The sequence below is a fragment of the Kogia breviceps genome, chromosome 3, assembly GCF_026419965.1.
Source record: "Kogia breviceps isolate mKogBre1 chromosome 3, mKogBre1 haplotype 1, whole genome shotgun sequence".
In the NCBI taxonomy this organism is placed as follows: domain Eukaryota; kingdom Metazoa; phylum Chordata; class Mammalia; order Artiodactyla; family Physeteridae; genus Kogia; species Kogia breviceps.
The window spans coordinates 24,614,371-24,631,637 of NC_081312.1; the positions used below are offsets into that span (position 1 = coordinate 24,614,371).

At 43.1% G+C, this 17,267-nt stretch overlaps 1 protein-coding gene across 27 annotated transcripts in view; it reads right to left on the reverse strand.

Moving 5' to 3' along the window:
- Nucleotides 1-17,267, reverse strand: part of NRXN3 (neurexin 3) — a 1,710,573-nt gene that overhangs the window by 1,478,426 nt on the left and 214,880 nt on the right. The window contains exon 1 of one of the 27 annotated variants that reach the window (XM_067027971.1): nucleotides 9,203-9,359. The exons of 25 other annotated variants lie outside the window; for them this stretch is intronic. Coding sequence is in view for 1 of the 2 variants with exons in the window: in XM_067027963.1 (XP_066884064.1) it covers nucleotides 9,025-9,079 (55 nt within the window). In the remaining variant the exon portion in view is untranslated. Of the gene's footprint in view, nucleotides 1-9,024; nucleotides 9,080-9,202; nucleotides 9,360-17,267 lie in introns of those variants that run through there. One more of the 27 variants, XM_067027963.1, reaches the window with a different exon arrangement.

Genomic DNA, 17,267 nt, shown 5'->3' on the forward strand with positions numbered 1-17,267 from the left:
CCAGTGGGAATCACCTCAGCTGGAGATACCTGGGAGGTTACAACCAAGGCCAATGACGAACCTACTCAGGGGAATGAAGGCTCAGTCCCCTTGCCTCAATGCAGAACAAGCTCATTATAGTACAAATCATGCACCATAGCTCCCTCATGGAGTCGGGCTGAAGCTAGACTTCAGCTAGACTACATCTTTGCTTAGCTTCTTTCCCTGCCCTGTCCTGCCTCCCTCATTTCTTTACAGGTTTCTCCCAAAAGCATTTCATTAATAATATATCACATACACAAGAACCCCCATCTCAGTCTCTGTTTCTAGGACTCAAGGTAACCACTTCAATGCCTTCAAGCAAAGATAGGAAAAAAATGCCTTCCATATTCTTAAGAAGTTTCTTGTCTCCATACCAAAGATTGTGGTTTAAATAACAGGTTAAAAACCAAAAAGTGGTCAAGCAAAGAAAATGAGAGGCACTTCCTGTGACAACTTGAGAGTTAGATAACCACAGCAGGCCACTCTGCTGATTTCTCAGCCTCACCACCACTCTGAAGAGTAAAAGCCAACAGAGGAAATCATTTCCAAATGAAACTACAGGGGATGCAGTTCAAGGGAAAGGGAAGGCAGAATTAATATTGGCTGATCGTACCAGGAAACCACAGGCTTGGTCTATGGAGTCTGCAGAATAGTGACTAAGGGCACAAGCTCTAAAGTTAGACAGTGTGGGTGTAAATCCTCACTCTACCACTTACTAGCAGGGTGACCTTGGGCAAGTTACTTAGCATTTCTGACCTTAGTTTCCCCATATAGATATGAGGATGATAATGATACATCTTTCTAGGGTATCATTATAAAGTGTGGAGTAACGTGTGCCTGGCACATAGCAAGTGCCTGTGATGCTGGCGATGATCTTGGGCCCTGGAGGCCAGGTTATGCAGCAGGAGAAACACCTCCAAAATCTTAGTCCCTCGATACACCAGAAGTTATTCTCCCTCGTACTACACTGGCCAAGGGTAGGGAGGTCAGGCATGCTAAATAGCCACCATCCCAAATGTTACGGTGACTGAGCCAAAAGTCCCATATTGGCAAGAAAATGCTCTGATCCAGAAGTTACAGACCTCATTTTGACCCACTGCTCATTGGTTGGACTTAGTCACATGGCCCCGTCCTACAACAAGGGATCCAGGAAGTGTCACCCTACTACAACCCACATGAGGAGAGAACTGGCCATCTGTGAGCAGCACTGAAGTCCTGCCACACTGTGCTCAGCAAGTACATACACTTTCTGTTTAAATCGCACGACCGTCCTAGGATGTGGGGATTAGAATTAGCCCCCTTCTAAAATTAAGAAATTGAGGAAGAGAGGGGGTAAGTAACTTGCTTAAGGCCACACCACTAGCAATTGTAAGGGTTACTTCCCAAAGGGAAGTGAAATCATAGGCACACAGAATCTCGGAGCTGGAAAAGGACATTTGAGGTCCATGAAATCCAACCTCTCACCCAATGTGGTAATCGGTTCTGTAAGTGAACCATAGAAGCATGAAAGCAGGGTCACCCCTTAGAAGAAAACAACCTGGAGGCCAACCTGGCCCCATGCTTGGACAGGGGAACGTTAGGAGCGACTGCTCTGGTGGACTTGGATTTTACAGAAATGTCTACGTACAGCCATTGTAGGGGACTCCCCCAATACCAGATGGGGTGCTCTAGGGCTATACGCTTCCACGAACTGCCACGCAGTAACATTCTGAATCGTAAAATCCCACAGAATGGGCACTGATCATGTAAAGAATTGTTAACAAGGCCAAGCTTTAACATGAATTGTCTCAAATCCTCACAGTAACTTTGCGGGCAAGTATCATCATCCTAATTTTACTGAGCAAAATTCTGAGGTGAGAGATTCAATTTACTTCCGAAGATGACATAGCTAGTCAGGGGCAGAAAAGGGACTCCAACACAAGTGGCTCTGATCCAATGACTGTGCTGCAGGAAGGGCGGGGCCCACTGAGCCTCCATTTTTCTGTGGTCTCGTGCAACTGCTCAAAAAATACTACATCCAAGAAAAGGGAAAAAAAGAAAGAAACATTAACGACAAGTTCATTTGAGTCACTTATTATCGACATGCTCAGTGTCATGAAGTCACGTACTGAGTTGAGGGAAAAACTGCCAAGTTGTTGAGTATCTAGATTAGAGCTTACAGACAGGGAGGAAAAAGCTGAAGCTGATATTACGTCTTCTACCATGGGCTGAGCTTGTGCCAGGTTTTACATAACATTATTTCATTCAATTTTTACGATTTCTTGATGAAGTAGCTACTTCTGTTATCCCCATTTACAGATTAGGAAAGCTAGACTTGATAAGAGTAAGTGAATTATCCAAAGTCACGTAGGTAAGTAGTGTCAGTGTTCTCTAGCAAGTTGCCTTTGCCAGGGTCAAGGGAAGAAAATCACTGCACGGTCCGACTCAGCGCAGGAGGTCCTGCCTCCTCACCTCGTAGCCCCTACATGATATGCCTCAAGTCTGTGTCCAGTGGAGTTTCAGTCATTCCAGAGTTTGGTTTCTTTCTCTTCATCCTGACAGAGAGGCTGCCAGAAATTCACATCTTTCCCTTAAGGAGGTTTCTCTTCATCATCTGAAACCTCGGGACTTTTCTCTTGACTTGAATCCAATGTTCCAACTCAGCCCTCCTGACATCAGCCACTCCCACCCACATATCTCCTGTTGTTGCTGTTACCCACCCAACACCATCTGTAGCAGCAGCAAAGATGTTCTGGGTCCCTCTGTTCTAACGAAGAACCCTGACTCAGGAGTGAAAGAACTACAGGGCCATTGAAACAGCCAATTTATGCACTATAGTCTCTCGAGCCATTCCTTCTTATTCTCCATGTCCCTGAGCCACTTTGGGGAACTGCTGAGACTTCATATATTGATTGGTAAGAAGGAGAATAAGAGGAGGGTGTGGGTCTTCTGGATGCTGCCAGCCCTGGAGAGGAAATACTGTCTGAAGGACCTAAGATACACGTCATCACTTGAGAAGTTTCCAGTGAAGAAGTCATCACCTTTCTCCAGGGTGATCTGAATTTTCTTGAGGATTCACTGGTTACCCTCTCTCATTCCATCCTTATACCAACTGGCCTAAGATCATCAGTATAACTTCTTTTTCTGGGCACGCTGACTGCTCCAGGAAGGAGCAGGCAACTTCGTAGGGTCAATGAAAGAAAAGCCCAGGATTCTTTTTGCGATTATTCAGAAAAGGAGCTCTTGTATTACCCCACCCCCACCCTCAGACAGAAGCTAAGCGGAGTGAGATTTGGAGCTGCTACATTAATCCTGTGATCATAAGGCTCTAAGAGGAGAACAGAACGAAGCTGAAAGATGAGAACATGAAACCTGGCACCGTCACATGAGACTCTGCATCAAGCTGTACCTCAATCCAGAACACCTCCTAGACTTTCTCCTTATGGACTCCACTAACATTCCCTTTTGGCTTAAAGCAGTTTGGGTTGGCCCAGTCACTTACAATCAAAACAGTCCTGATAGAGGGTCATAAGTTAAAAAAAAAAAAAAAAGGTCGCTCAGTCACAATGTCTAGTCAGAATAGTAGAGACCAAGGACCACCTGCCCACCAGTCTCCCTCCGTCTGCAAGCCACCTCATTGCCTATTTGCCCTTCAGCCTCACGACCAGGACTGGCTTCGGGAAAATCAAGAAGCAAGTCCAAATATTCCCAAATGCCCTCTGCCCCCTTAGGCTCTGCCCTCTCCCACCCCAGGTGCCAAATGTTTGAATGCTAGTCCAAATGATAGTTTCTATTTTTTTTTTTTTTTTTTTCGGTATGCTGGCCTCTCACCATTGTGGCCTCTCCCGTTGCGGAGCACAGGCTCCGGACGCGCAGGCTCAGCGGCCCTGGCTCACGGGCCCAGCCGCTCCGCGGCACATGGGATCCTCCCGGACCGGGGCACGAACCCACGTCCCCTGCATCGGCAGGTGGACTCTCAACCACTGCGCCACCAGGGAAGCCCGATAGTTTCTATTAATAGCTGAGAAACAGACAAGTTGGTTGACACGGCCATTCAGGAACAGCCCTCCGCCTGAGATGGAACCCCCGTCCCGCTCCACCACCAGAAATGCCCATGCTCAAGCTGACTTATGACGATGGTGGAACGTGTTTCCTCATTCCTCCAGCGTGCAGAGGGGAGGCCCACCAGGAACTCTTCCTGCCTTGAGGACTGTCACGCTCATGAGAATTTTCTGATACTCGTCTTTTTTGCAGCATCCTAAAGTCAGCTCCTCAGAGGCACCTACAGAACAGGCTTGTTCTTCAGTCCCTAGGCTGCCGTCAGATCAGTAAAGAGTTGTGAGCAGTCAGCTAGCTGTTTCTGTTTTCGGGGGGAAAAGAACCTTGAGCAGAGATACTGTAAAGGAAAATCTGTTGCAAGGCAAGTGAGGGGAGGGAGGCAGTTCTGATGGAGAAAGAGATTCCCCGCCGAAGAAAGGAAGCATTTTCATGGGCTAAATTTCTCTTGGTGTGGACCACAAGTCCCGTACGGTGTTACCAATTTCTTCTATTGTCTTCTTGTTCTGATGTATGCTTGGGAGAGCAGAAGTATACACAGGTAATTCGGTTGGGTAAGTAAATTGCCTCTCCTCCCTGACAAGCTGTTCAGCGGGCACTTCTAGCATTGCACAGCCTTAGATTAAGTTTCCCAGAGCCCGGCTAAATGAGGATGGTGAAATGAGAGCTCAGAGGGGTAGGGGAGGATATCGCCCTCAAGACGTGGGAAGACTTGGGGATGGTCTTCCCTGCAGAAACGAGCACCTCAGCTGATGCGTCCTTGTTAAACATCTCTATAAAGTGGGGGGAAATCGTGACTTCAGACACATGGTAGGTTAGAGGCAGAAGGACCCAGTGCTTTCCCAGAAATATTCCTAGAAATACCGACTCATGCCTACCTTACGAACAGGAGACGTTTAGGAACTCAGGGCCTAAGTGTTTCACTCAATTTTACCTATCTCATTATCTCATTCCTCATTCATTCAAAAACCATTTGTTGAGTACTCTTCATGCTGTGTACGGCGAGGCAGCAATTATAAGAGTTCAGTGAGGGCTGAGGCAGCATTGGAACACTCGGGATGAACAGGATGGGGTGGGTTTAAGCAGGATTTGGTTATAAAATCAATAGGACTTCGCCGACGGATGGGATGTGTAAAGGCAGAACGGAGAGGCTAAGCAGCAGAAAAGAGAGGCAAAGACATGGAAGCTAGGATGATTCCCAAGTGTAACCGGGTGTGGTGTGGCATCATTTGGCATCATTTACACAGGAACAAAGCACGGGTGGAGGAAGCTCAGAGGATGACTGCAGTGTGGCACTCAAAGAGTCAACACTCCGGAGCCCTGATGCCCGTCAGAATCCTGGCTGTAATTCTATCAACCGTCAAGTCACTTCTGCAGCCCTTTGCACCTGCCAAATCTAGCCTGACTCAAACACAGGCAGCAATGGCCTTGCAAAGCATAACCTGGGTTTCTCTACTAGGATAACAAAGCTTGAATGTAAAATAATTCTATCTGAGGAAGGAAGAGAAGAAAAACTCTGTTGGGGGCTTACTAGCAGTCGGGCATGCTGTTGCCTACTTTCTTGTTTGATCCTCACAAATCTGGAAGGAACTCTCACCCCCACTTTACAGATGAGTCTCAGAAATTAAAGTAATTTGTTAAAAAAAAAAAAAAAAAGGCAAATGAGGAACAGTAGATACAGACCAAGCTTATGTCTCCTGATTCCTCCTAGGACAGCATTCTTTCCCACTACCTATGAAGTTTCTCTGAGAAAGAAAAAAACACATGAGCTCTATGGTTTGATGTACCAAACACTGAGCTTCCTCCTCATGACTTCAGCATAAACCCCCAGACGCAGAAGCCCCATGAACAAACCTAGGCGTTGGTTAATAGAGGGTTGGTGAAACAACAAGTGTTGCATCCTCCTAGGACCATTCAACAGGCTCCAGATCCCTGAGACCCTCTCTCTGTCTCCTTACAGGCTGCTTTATCCCTGAGCAGATGGTGACCTATAAGACCCAACTTAGAATGGAGGGCGTGGCCAGGAACCAACATCAATGGACCCTTACGGTGCAGGGTTTGTGCAGCCCCAGAGCAGAGACAGAGAATCTTAGGAGCAACCAGGGGAAGGACCACCACCCATTTACACTGATATGACCCACCCTACTGGATATACTTATTTATGCCTCATTATTCTAAGACCCATCCCCCCATCCCCCACCCACTGGGGTTCAAGAGGGAGTTATCAAGTGCAACATGGCGGTTCACGGGCCAGATGGCACTGGTAAGAAGTCACAGGTGCCGCCACTGCTCCTGCTGTATTTCTGCTGCCCTTTGGCCTCTCTAAGTCCTCTGCTAGGGGACGCTGGTAGGCCGCCAAGCATCCATCTCCACTGCTCCCACCCTCATTTTCCTCTGGGGAACCTGCTGCCCCTCTGCTAGTTTCACTTATGCACTCTGGGGGAAAGTGCTGAATAGCCCGTTAATTTGTCCCCCACCCCCACCCCCACCCCGGCCACAGTTGGGTCCAATGAGAGAAAGTGAGCTCAGGAACTGTCTAGGGGCCTTAAACCCCTGCAATCATCCCACTGCCAGGAGGGAAGGGGGCTACTGCTACTGGGTGGGAGAGTCGAGAAGTCAGTGGGCAGGTCCTCAGGATAAAGCCAACACAGAAGAAGACAAGAACACACTGAAGGAAATCCAGACCCTGGTGACGTCTTCTCAGTCACATGAGCTGATAAACCCTCCTTTTTGTTTAAGCCAGTTTGGACTGAGCTTCTTTGTCATCTGCTCAAGGCCCACCTTAATTTCTACTCCTCTAGGGGCCCTCCCGAAGCAAACTTTTCAACCCTTAACGAACGTGTCTTATAAAAGAGTCATTTCTGAAGGTGTCTCTCCTTACAATGTGTGGTGTTGTTGAAACAAACCCATACTTCAAAGTAAACAGTTTCAATTATGATTCATCTATTCACTAGCTGTGCGATCTTAGGCAAAGTGCTTAAAACATGTCTCAGTTCCCTCACTCATGAAATGGGAAAAAATTCTTTTCCCTCCCAAGATAAATAAATGAGACAATGGGACAGCATCTCCTACGTGGGTAGCAGAGTAGAGACTTCACGGGGTAAGGGACCCCTGCAGTTGACTCTCAAGTGCACAAGGACTCTATGCCCTACACACAGCAGATGTTAAGTCAATATTCCTGTGCAGGCCGAGTGAAGTGCAGGCCCTCCCCCAGCTCCAGGTCAGAACCTGGGAGTATAAGTGGAGCCAAGTCGACCCAGCATGTAAAGCATCTGTCCACAATCCACTTGGCTCCCAGCCAGGCTCCCAGCCCTGGCAGTTGCAGGAATTCATCAGCACACCCGGAATCCCCCTCCCCATCCACAGCACTCACACTAAATGCAATTCAAGCTGACAAGCCTGTGTCATTTTACGTAAACTGCAGCCAGTGACAAAAACACTGAGCAGAGGAGGAAGTGGTCAGTGATAATAGAATATTTTAGTAGCTGAGAAAATAATAGAATATTATATTAAGCAGGGAGACCATGGGAAGGCAGACCATACTTTTCCTGTTTCAGTTTCAAATATGGGGAGAAAAAGTAAGCAAAGCACCATGTGGCTACAAAAGGGCAGCCCAGGTTAAAGAGTGGAGAAGGACCACCCAATTATCTGCTATATCTCCTCCCAAGGGCATATGTTCAACCAGCCCTCCATGTATGACTCAATCACCTGTGCCACTGTTACCTGGCCTTTTGCTGAGAGGAGGGCCAAGCGTCTGTCTACTTTCCTCCATGTCTGCAGTATCTGGAATGAGGTTGGTGGAAGATGAGGTTGAAATAAATGCTTAAATCAAGAATTACAGTTACTCTTACATTTCAGTCATCTGTAGGCCATGTCACTGCAGAACCACAGAAGATCGACCTCTGGATGAAGGCTTATCTTTTGTCATTTTTATCTCTAAGGATGCTAATCTGCATTGTCTCTCTTATAACCTACCTGAAATTCTCCTGGAACCAGGTGGTTAATAAATGAGAGAGAGAAATGAATGGATAGATAGATAGATAGAAAAATAGATAGACAGACAGACAGACAGATAGGCAAGCTTTGTATTTGTGTCTCCCTGTCCAATGCTTCCACTTGAGGATATTATTCTACTATTCAGCAGAACTCATCTCTTCTTCATAATTTACCCTCCAATTAGGATTAGCTTCTCTTATTACTCCACCTTGACATTCAAGGACAACCCAACATATGAATCTGAGCTCACCCAAAAAGTACACATTTTGGTACTAATATTCAATCAACATGCATTTACTAAGCATTCACTCTGATCCACACAGTGAATTAAAGGAGGCACAGCTCCTCATTCCTTCAAGCCAATCACTGCCATCCTAATAATTATCTCCAGAGTCATATTACAATTTCTACTAAACTCCAGAGCAGTAGAACGTTTACTTTCCCCATTGTAATTTCCCAATCCCTCATTCATATCCCTTGCCTGGACATCCCCTTGCCCCCAGGAAAGTCAACCCAGGTGCCTCTGGAAATTGGGAGGCTGCAGGCAACATCTGGTGCACCACGGGAACGTGTTTGCCTCAGCCCAGCTCAAAATAGCATCTGACAAGCCTGAATCACACAAGTTCTGAAAAACTCACAAGAAATAACCCAAGAAATCTAGAGCTGCCCCCTCCCACTTCACTCCCTGTCTGGCTGCTTACTGACTTCTTCAGCCTGTACTGACAGCATGCAACCCTGCTTCTGTCTGCCTGCTCCCATGCAGTGGTAACTAAACAAGCAGGAAACACACACACACACACACACACACACACACACACACACACACACACACGAAAATAGGGAAGATCACAGCTATATCTCATGCCAAAGACCCTGTCCTGGAGCTAGGCACCAGCCTGGAGGCAAAATTTCCAAGCAAAACCGGGAGAAAATGCCCGAGTCCCCTTCCCTTCCTTTTGTTCGTGCCCCTACCTCTTCCCCCAGGGCCACGTAGTTCATCTGGCTGCTGCAAACCTCTGCTCCACATTTAAGCTTCCCAATACCACTTCTGCACCAATAAAATGCGCCTGATGTCAGCAAACAGGGTACGGCACACCCCACCACAGCTCTCATACCTTTTTTTTTTTCAAAGGTGACCTGAAAGGCTTACCTGCCAAGCTCGAGTTAATTTCACTGCAGAAATGGAAGTGCAGGGTACGTTTCTCTAGGAAAGCACCACCTCAGGGAGCAGAAACCACGAAGAGGGGAGACCACCACATTCCCTAAGCCCTCCAGTCCTGTGTCTCTCCCGGAGCAATTGATAATCTCACGAACACCTACAACAGTGTGCAGGAAGCTGCCTTCCTAACACCGCCCTCGGTGTTCGTGATTTTGCAACTCTCTCACCCTTCAAATCTTAGTAAAACGCTGGCAATTAGAAACCTGCACACATCTGGGGCCTGGGATGGGGTGTTTTTGTGCATACACTGGGAGCTTCAGCCAGCAAAGGGGACACTCAGCAGCCTCATCCTCTGTCCGGGGATTTATTTGCATCTGCAGATTGTGTCATGCCGAACCTATCTCCTTGCTCAGTGTGAATCACCTACTCAGGAAGTCACATGGACCCAAGGTTCCCAGAATGCGAGCTCTGTTCTGGGAAATACCGGGGGCATCTACTCTCTTATTAGCAACAACCTTTAAATAACTACTTTGATCAGAATGCATGACTAGAGAGGATATTATGAAGTGGAGTTGCTATTGCAGTGAGCAGAAAAGAAGTCAGCGCAAAAGCCAGCTTTCTTCCTACAGCAAACAGTTCCCCGGGGCCCCTTCTTCCTACTGGCTGGTTCAGAGTTTCAAGGTAGCTATAAACATCTGGAATACTCTGGAATCAATGCAAGGGTCTTGAAATCCTCTTGTTTCAGACCTGTGACACAGCAGTCCTAATCCCTAACCTAATCCCAGGGTTAGCTGAGCCACCTGAGAATATTTTAGATTGAATCTGTCATTCCTTTTCTCCTACTTTAGACAAGAAGCAGAAATGAGGGGGTAGGATGCTATACGTGGATTTGTCATCTTGTGCTGCTAGCAAATATAGACTCAGTTATTAGCTAAACCCCTCAGAGGGAAGAGCAACATCTTTATTACTTCTTATTAATAGTGTTAACAACAACATTAATAATAGAAGCAGTTGGCCTTTGTTATGCTGTGAATACTGTTCATAGCACTTTTCACACGTTATCTCATTCAATATCCCAACAATTTTATGAGATCTGTGTACCTGGTATTCTCCCCGTTTTAAAAACGAGAATACTTGGTGGTGGAGATGCTTAGTAACCTGCTCATGGTCACGTGATTAAAGGTGGTTTCAAGGTCAAATCCAGAGCCATCTAACTTCAGAAAACAGCTCTGTTCTACCACGTTGAGTAGGCACTCAGAGTAAACCCTAAATCATTTCTATCTTTCATATTTGAAATCTATGCACACTTATGTGTACCTCACCTTCAGGTTACTCTTCCGCTATATAAAAGGGTTTGTTAAGGAATATCATCTTATGCTTGAGATCTCAGAGAGAATGACCAAGTTTCTTCAAAGAACAAACTGCTTTGATGCATTTGGGGAGCACCTTCTTACTTATAATTCATGTAAACATAAATTTCCTAAGAATTATTACAAACTCAATTTTTAAAAAAAACATAGATCCACCTAATAAATCATTATTCTCTTTACTGAATGTTCTTGAATATGACTTTTTAAAATTTTAAGTAATCACTTATTCTGACTTTTCACCAATTCAGACTTTTCTCGTTATCAAATGATAAAGGTATGCTTGTAGAACTTTTCTTCAGAGATGTTTCATACTCATAACATCCTCAGGGCAGATAGAAAGTATCATTTTCCTCATCTTATCAATATACAGAAGAGCACGCATAGACCTTTACCAGGTCAGTGACACACAGCACACAATGTATCATGTATACTAAACCACATCGTTCAGAACAGTTCATCAGCCATTCAGAGATTCATCACTCTAGTACTACGTGCAGGGAGACTGAAACACCATTTTAAAGAGCACAGTAATGCTTTAAAGTTGTGTGCTTTGGAACACAGCTAACCTGGGATCCCAAACTCACTAGTTTGATCTGGCCAAGGCATTAAAAGTAATCCCATGAAATACACTAAGTACTTGAGGGTTAATAGACTGACAGCTAGGTAAAATTTCTGTAAAAGATTCTCACGAAGCTCAAGAAGGGAAAACTGTCACCTCTTTGGTGGAGGAGGATGTTAGGTCCTAAAAACACAACCAGTAAAATTACTATCAGACATAGGAAGAAGCGAAAACTTTCTTTAGAGGTCAGGGAAATTTTCAGACGTAACCTTTCTGTCTCTTCCCTATTGCATTAGGAATGGAATGGATGGAAGGAATAACTACTACTTCTTGGCTCCAAGGTCAACTCATAATAAGAGACTGCTATATTTTTTTCTATTTCTGAGAGAATTTTCTCTTAAGAAAAATATCTTTTCTACCATGGCCACGTCATTCCCTTTTAATATTCTTAGTAGAATAAAGTAAAACATTTTGCAGTTATTTCTCTGCAAATACTCAAAACTGAGGGAAAAGGAAAAGAACAAAACTCAATATAGCCAATTATTTATTTTATTTTCTGTTCCTTATCCCTTAAAAGTCAAAGAAAACAATGAATGTAGTGTAGATGAAAGACACCAGAAAATTTCCCCTAGTTGTAATTAATTCTAGTTTCCCTCTGAAACTATTAGCATCTTGAGGGAAGGGCTTCTCTTCTGCTTCGCATTTTTCCAGAGGATTTGTTCCACAAACAGGCAAGTCAATGGCTACAGGTAACTGACAAAAGCAATTAAAGACCATGACAGTGCTGTGAACTTTCCAAGGATCTGGTAAAACAAGGGTATGGCTACAGTGATAGCAAATACAAATTATTATCAAAAATAGGCAATATAGGGAGGGCTTCCCTGGTAGCACAGTGGTTGAGAGTCGCCTGCCGATGCAGGGGACGCAGGTTCGTGCCCCAGTCCGGGAGGATCCCACATGCCGCGGAGCGGCTGGGCCCGTGAGCCATGGCCGCTGAGCCTGCGCGTCCGGAGCCTGTGCTCCGCAACGGGAGAGGCCACAGCAGTGAGAGGCCTGCGTACCGCAAAAAAAAAAAAAAAAAAAAAAAAAAAGGCAATATATAGCCAGTTATTAAGGCCCAGTTAAATGGGTTCACAAGGCAGCAGTTAAAAGTTGAGTGTGACAGATCAGGACAGAGTAGTTAGAAGTTGGTACCAAACTAAGTGAAACCAGAAGAAAGGTTTAAGGCCATTAGAAGCAGTAAAACAGAGAGACAGAAAATTCTCATCCACTGTGCCAGAGACTAAGGAGAGTCCAGTACCTCAGAGAGCTCCCTGGGAGCCTTACTCTGAGTCCCTCAAGAGTCAGCCTATTATTGACCATCAAATGGTCCCTCAGTTATCATACATTTATCAAGTGCTTTGGTGTTTTCAAAACAAATGCACAGACTTCCAGACCTCCACTTCAGAGAAGATGGAGTAGACATCTCTGCTCCTATTCCTTCTATTAAGTACCACTAAAAACCCTAGACGTGATATGTAAAATAAGCATAAACAGACTCTGAATGGTAGAGAGAAGGGAGACTGAGTAGGGACCTCGGGACCTAAAGAATGACCTATCAGTGAGTTCCTTGAGTTTTCTTTTTGTCTCATATATCTCAGACTTAGCTACTGGAGAAACTGGACATAGAAATACCATAGGGTGCAAATGAAAAAAAAAAAAACCCCATCAAGCCAAAGAACCAGAAAAGGTCTAGGAAGGCAGAAAACTTTGACAAAGTAATTGCTGTACTCCAGCCAAACACCATAAGAAAAAAGAGTGGTTTCACTTACCCAGATCAGCAAAGAGCAAGTGGGGAATCTAAACCTCCACCCTTGCCAGGCTATAATGAGGCATCCCAACTTGCCCATCCGTGTGGTGTCAGAAAAGGCCAAGTGGTTGCCAGAACTTTCATCTCTGCCATGCAATAACAAAATCCCCCATTTTCATGGTGTCAAGTGAGTGCCACATGTGGGGCCTGAATTTTTTTTACAGTAACAAGCAACTACTCTCCATGCCCTCTGGGCTTGTGTCAGAGGAGGTCTTTTACCACCATCCTGCAGTAAGGAAGTAACTCCCCCACTATCACCTTGGTCTCAGTGGAGGCTAGCAGGGAGTCGGGTCTCCAGACCCTTCTCAAGAGTAACAAGCACGCTCCAGTACCAACGGTGAGTAGAGAACCTATACTTCCACCTGGACTGAGTGGTAAGGGGGTGGGCTCCCCACACCGTTCCCTAACAGAACAGTGTCAGACATTGCCAGGTAAATCAGAAAGTTTAAGTAAGATATCGAGTCTCATAACATACTAACAAAATGCTCAGATTTCAGTTGAAGATTAGGAGTAATAGCAAGAACCAAGACAATCTCAAACTGAATGAAAGGAGACATCAGTAGAGGCCAACAGTGAGATGACAGAGATGTTAGAATTCTCTGACAAAGAATTAAAGTGCTTCGATGAGCAATTATGAATACACTTGAAACAAATGAAAAAATAAAGTCTCAAAAAAGAAATTAAAGTATCAGCAAATAAAAAGACAGTATAAATAAGAACAAAATGGACATTTTAGAACTGAAAAACACAGTAACCAAATGAAAATCTCAGTGGATGGCACAACAGTAGAATGCAGGACACAGAGGGAAAAAAAATCAGTGAAGTGGGAGACAGAACAATAGAAATTACCTAATCTGAGCAAAAGAGAGAAAAGAGATAGAAAAAATTGAGCAGAGCCACAGGGACCTGTGGACTATAACAAAAGATGTAACATTTATTATGTTATTGAAGTCCCAGAAGAGGGGAAAGGAGGCATGGCTGAAAAAAAAGTCAAAGAAGTAATGACTTAAAACTTCCCAAATGTGGTAAAATATATCAACCTACAGATTCAAGAAGATGAATGAAATGCAAGTAGGTTAAATCCAAAAAAAAAAAAAAAAAAAAATCCACACCATGACATATACAATAGACTGAATTGTGCCGCTCAAATTCCTATGTTGAAGCTCTAACCCCCATTGTGACTGTATGTGCAAATAGGACTTTTAGGAGGTAATTAAGGTTAAATGAGTTCATATGGGTGTGGTCCTAATCCAATAGGATTACTGGCCTATAAGAAGAGGAAGAAAGAGAGCGATCTCTGTCTCTGCCATGTAAGGACATAGCAAGAAGGCAGCAGCCATCTGAAAGTCAGGAAGAGAGCTCTCACTAGAACCCAACTATACAGGCACCCTGATCCCAGACTTCCAGCCTCCAGAAATGTGAGAAAATTCATTTGTGTTATTTAAGCCACCTAGTCTGTGGTATTTTGTCATGGCAGTCCAAGCTGATTAAGACATCATCATCACAGCCAAACTTCGAAAATTAAAGACAAAGAAAGAAATCTTGAAAACAGCCAGAGAAATATGACATCTCACCAATAATGGAAAAGTAATTTAAATGACTGGATTTCTCATCAGAAACCACAGAAGCCAAAAGGAAGTGACACAACATTTTTCAAATGCTGAAAACAACTGTCTACCTAGAATTTTCATCTAGTAAAAATGTCCTTCAGGAATTACAGGAAATCAAGATATTTTCAAATGAAAGAAAATTAAAAGAATTTGTTGCCAGCTCCTCTACCTTAAAATAATGGCTAATGGAAGTTCTCTAAATGAAGGAAATGACAAAAGAAAGAATCTTAAAACATCAGGAAGGAAGAAACAACCCAATAGGCAAAAATACAGGTAAATAAAGTAGACTTCTCATCTCCCCTTGATTCTTCTAAATTATGTCTGACAATTGAAGTAAAAACTACTACACTGTCTGATGTGGTTCTAAATGCATGGAGAGAAATTATTTAATGTTATACTATAAATGGGTAAAATAATTCATAAAGGGAGGTTTATATGAGGTTTCTACATTTCACACAAACTGTTAAAATGATACCAGTAGACTGTGATTTTGTATATGTATATGTGTGTGTGTGTGTGTGTGTGTGTGTGAAATATGTAGAGCAAGCACTAAAAAAAGCTACACAGAGAAATACACTCAAAGCACTACAGATAAATCAAAACACTAAATCTAAAAAAGAAAACTCAAGTAACCAACAGGAATGCAGAGAAAAGAAAAGAGGAATAAAGAAACAGAGAGAACAAACCCCCAAAAATGGTAAACTTATGCCCTAACATATGAATAATGACAATAAATATAAAAGGCCTAAATATATGAACTAAAAGACAGAGAATGGCAGGATGCATTGAAAAAAAACATGACCCAACTAAATGCTGCCTGCAAGAAACTCACTTCCAGGGCTTCCCTGGTGGCGCAGTGGTTGAGAATCCGCCTGCCGATGCAGGGGACACGGGTTCGTGCCCTGGTCCGGGAAGATCCCACATGCCGCGGAGCGGCTGGGCCTGTGAGCTCTGGCCGCTGAGCCTGTGCTTCCGGAGCCTGTGCTCCGCAACGGGAGAGGCCACAACAGTGAGAGGCCCACGTGCCGGAAAAAAAAAAAAAAAAAAAAGAAACTCACTTCCAGTATAATGATATAGACAGGATGAAAGTAATATGATGGAAAACATACATCATGCAAAAATTAATTTTAAAAAAGTAGGAGTAGCTTTATTAATATCATATAAATTAGACTTCAAGACAAAAATTACCATATACAAAAAAGATTATCATATAATGAAAAAAGGATCAATTTACCAAGAATACATAAGCCTATGTGTGACTGTACCAACAACAGAGCTGCAAAATATGTGAAGAAAAAATTGTTAAAACTGAAAGGAGAAGTAGGCCAATCCAATTATATTTGAAAACTACATACCCCTCTCTCTTCAATTGATAGAACAAGTAGAAAATCACAGAATACAGAAGAACTGAACAACACCAACAACCAACAGTATCTAACTGACATTTATAGAACACTCCCCCCAACAGAAGAAGAATACACATTACTTTCAAGTATCGATGGAAAGCCCACATCCAAAACAGCCCTCATCCTGGGCCATAAAACTTACCTTGACAAAATTAAAAGACTTGAAATCATACAGAGTTGATCTGGTTGGCATGTGCCAACCAAAATGGAAACAAACTAGAGAGAATTAACAAAAAAGTTACAGGAAATTCTCCAAACAGTCATAAACTAAACAGGACACTTCTAAATAATATACAAGTAATAAAAGGAATCTGAGAAAAATCAAATAATATGTTAAACTGAAGGAAAATAAAAATACAACATATCAAAACTTGTGGGACAGAGTTAAAGCAGCAATGAGAAAGAAATTTATAGCACTAACTGCATATATAGAAAAGAGGAAAAGTCTCAAATCAATCATCTAAGCTCATACCTCAAGAATCTAGAAAAAGAGCAAAACAAATCCAAAGCAAGGAGAAGAAAGAAGAAAGAGTAAAAACTAATAAAAATGAAAACAAAAAAACACTGTAGAAACCAATGAAATAGAGATGGTTCCTTGAATAGATCAATAAAATTGGAAAAACCTCTTGCCAAGGCTAACAGAGAAAAAAGAGAGAAGACGCAAACTATCAATATTACAAATGAAACATGAGATGTCACTGTAAACCTTCAGACATCAAAAGAATAAAAGAATACTACAAACAATTCTACATACATAAATCTGACAATGTAAATGAAATGGACCATTTCCTCAGAAAAACACTATCTACCACAAATCATCCAGTATGAAATAGATAATTTGAATAGTCACTAAACTATCAATGAAATTGAATCAATAATTAAAATACTCCCCAAAATGAAATCTCTAGGCCCAGATGGTTGCACTAGAAAATCCTACCAAAATTTAAATAATTAACACTAATTCTCTATAATACCTTCCTGAAACAGAGGAGAAGGGAACATTCCAATTCATTTTATGAAGCTGGCATTACTCTGATACCAAAATGAGACAAAGACAGTACAAAAAAGAAAACTGCAGATCAATATCCTTCATGAACACAGACACAAAAATCCTTAACAAAATATTAGCAAATAGAATATATCAATATACACATAGAACTATAAACCATGACCAACTGGGGTTTATTCTAAGGATATGAGATTTGTTCAATATTCAAAAAATGTATCAGTGCAATCCACCATGTTCCCAGGCTCACAAAGAA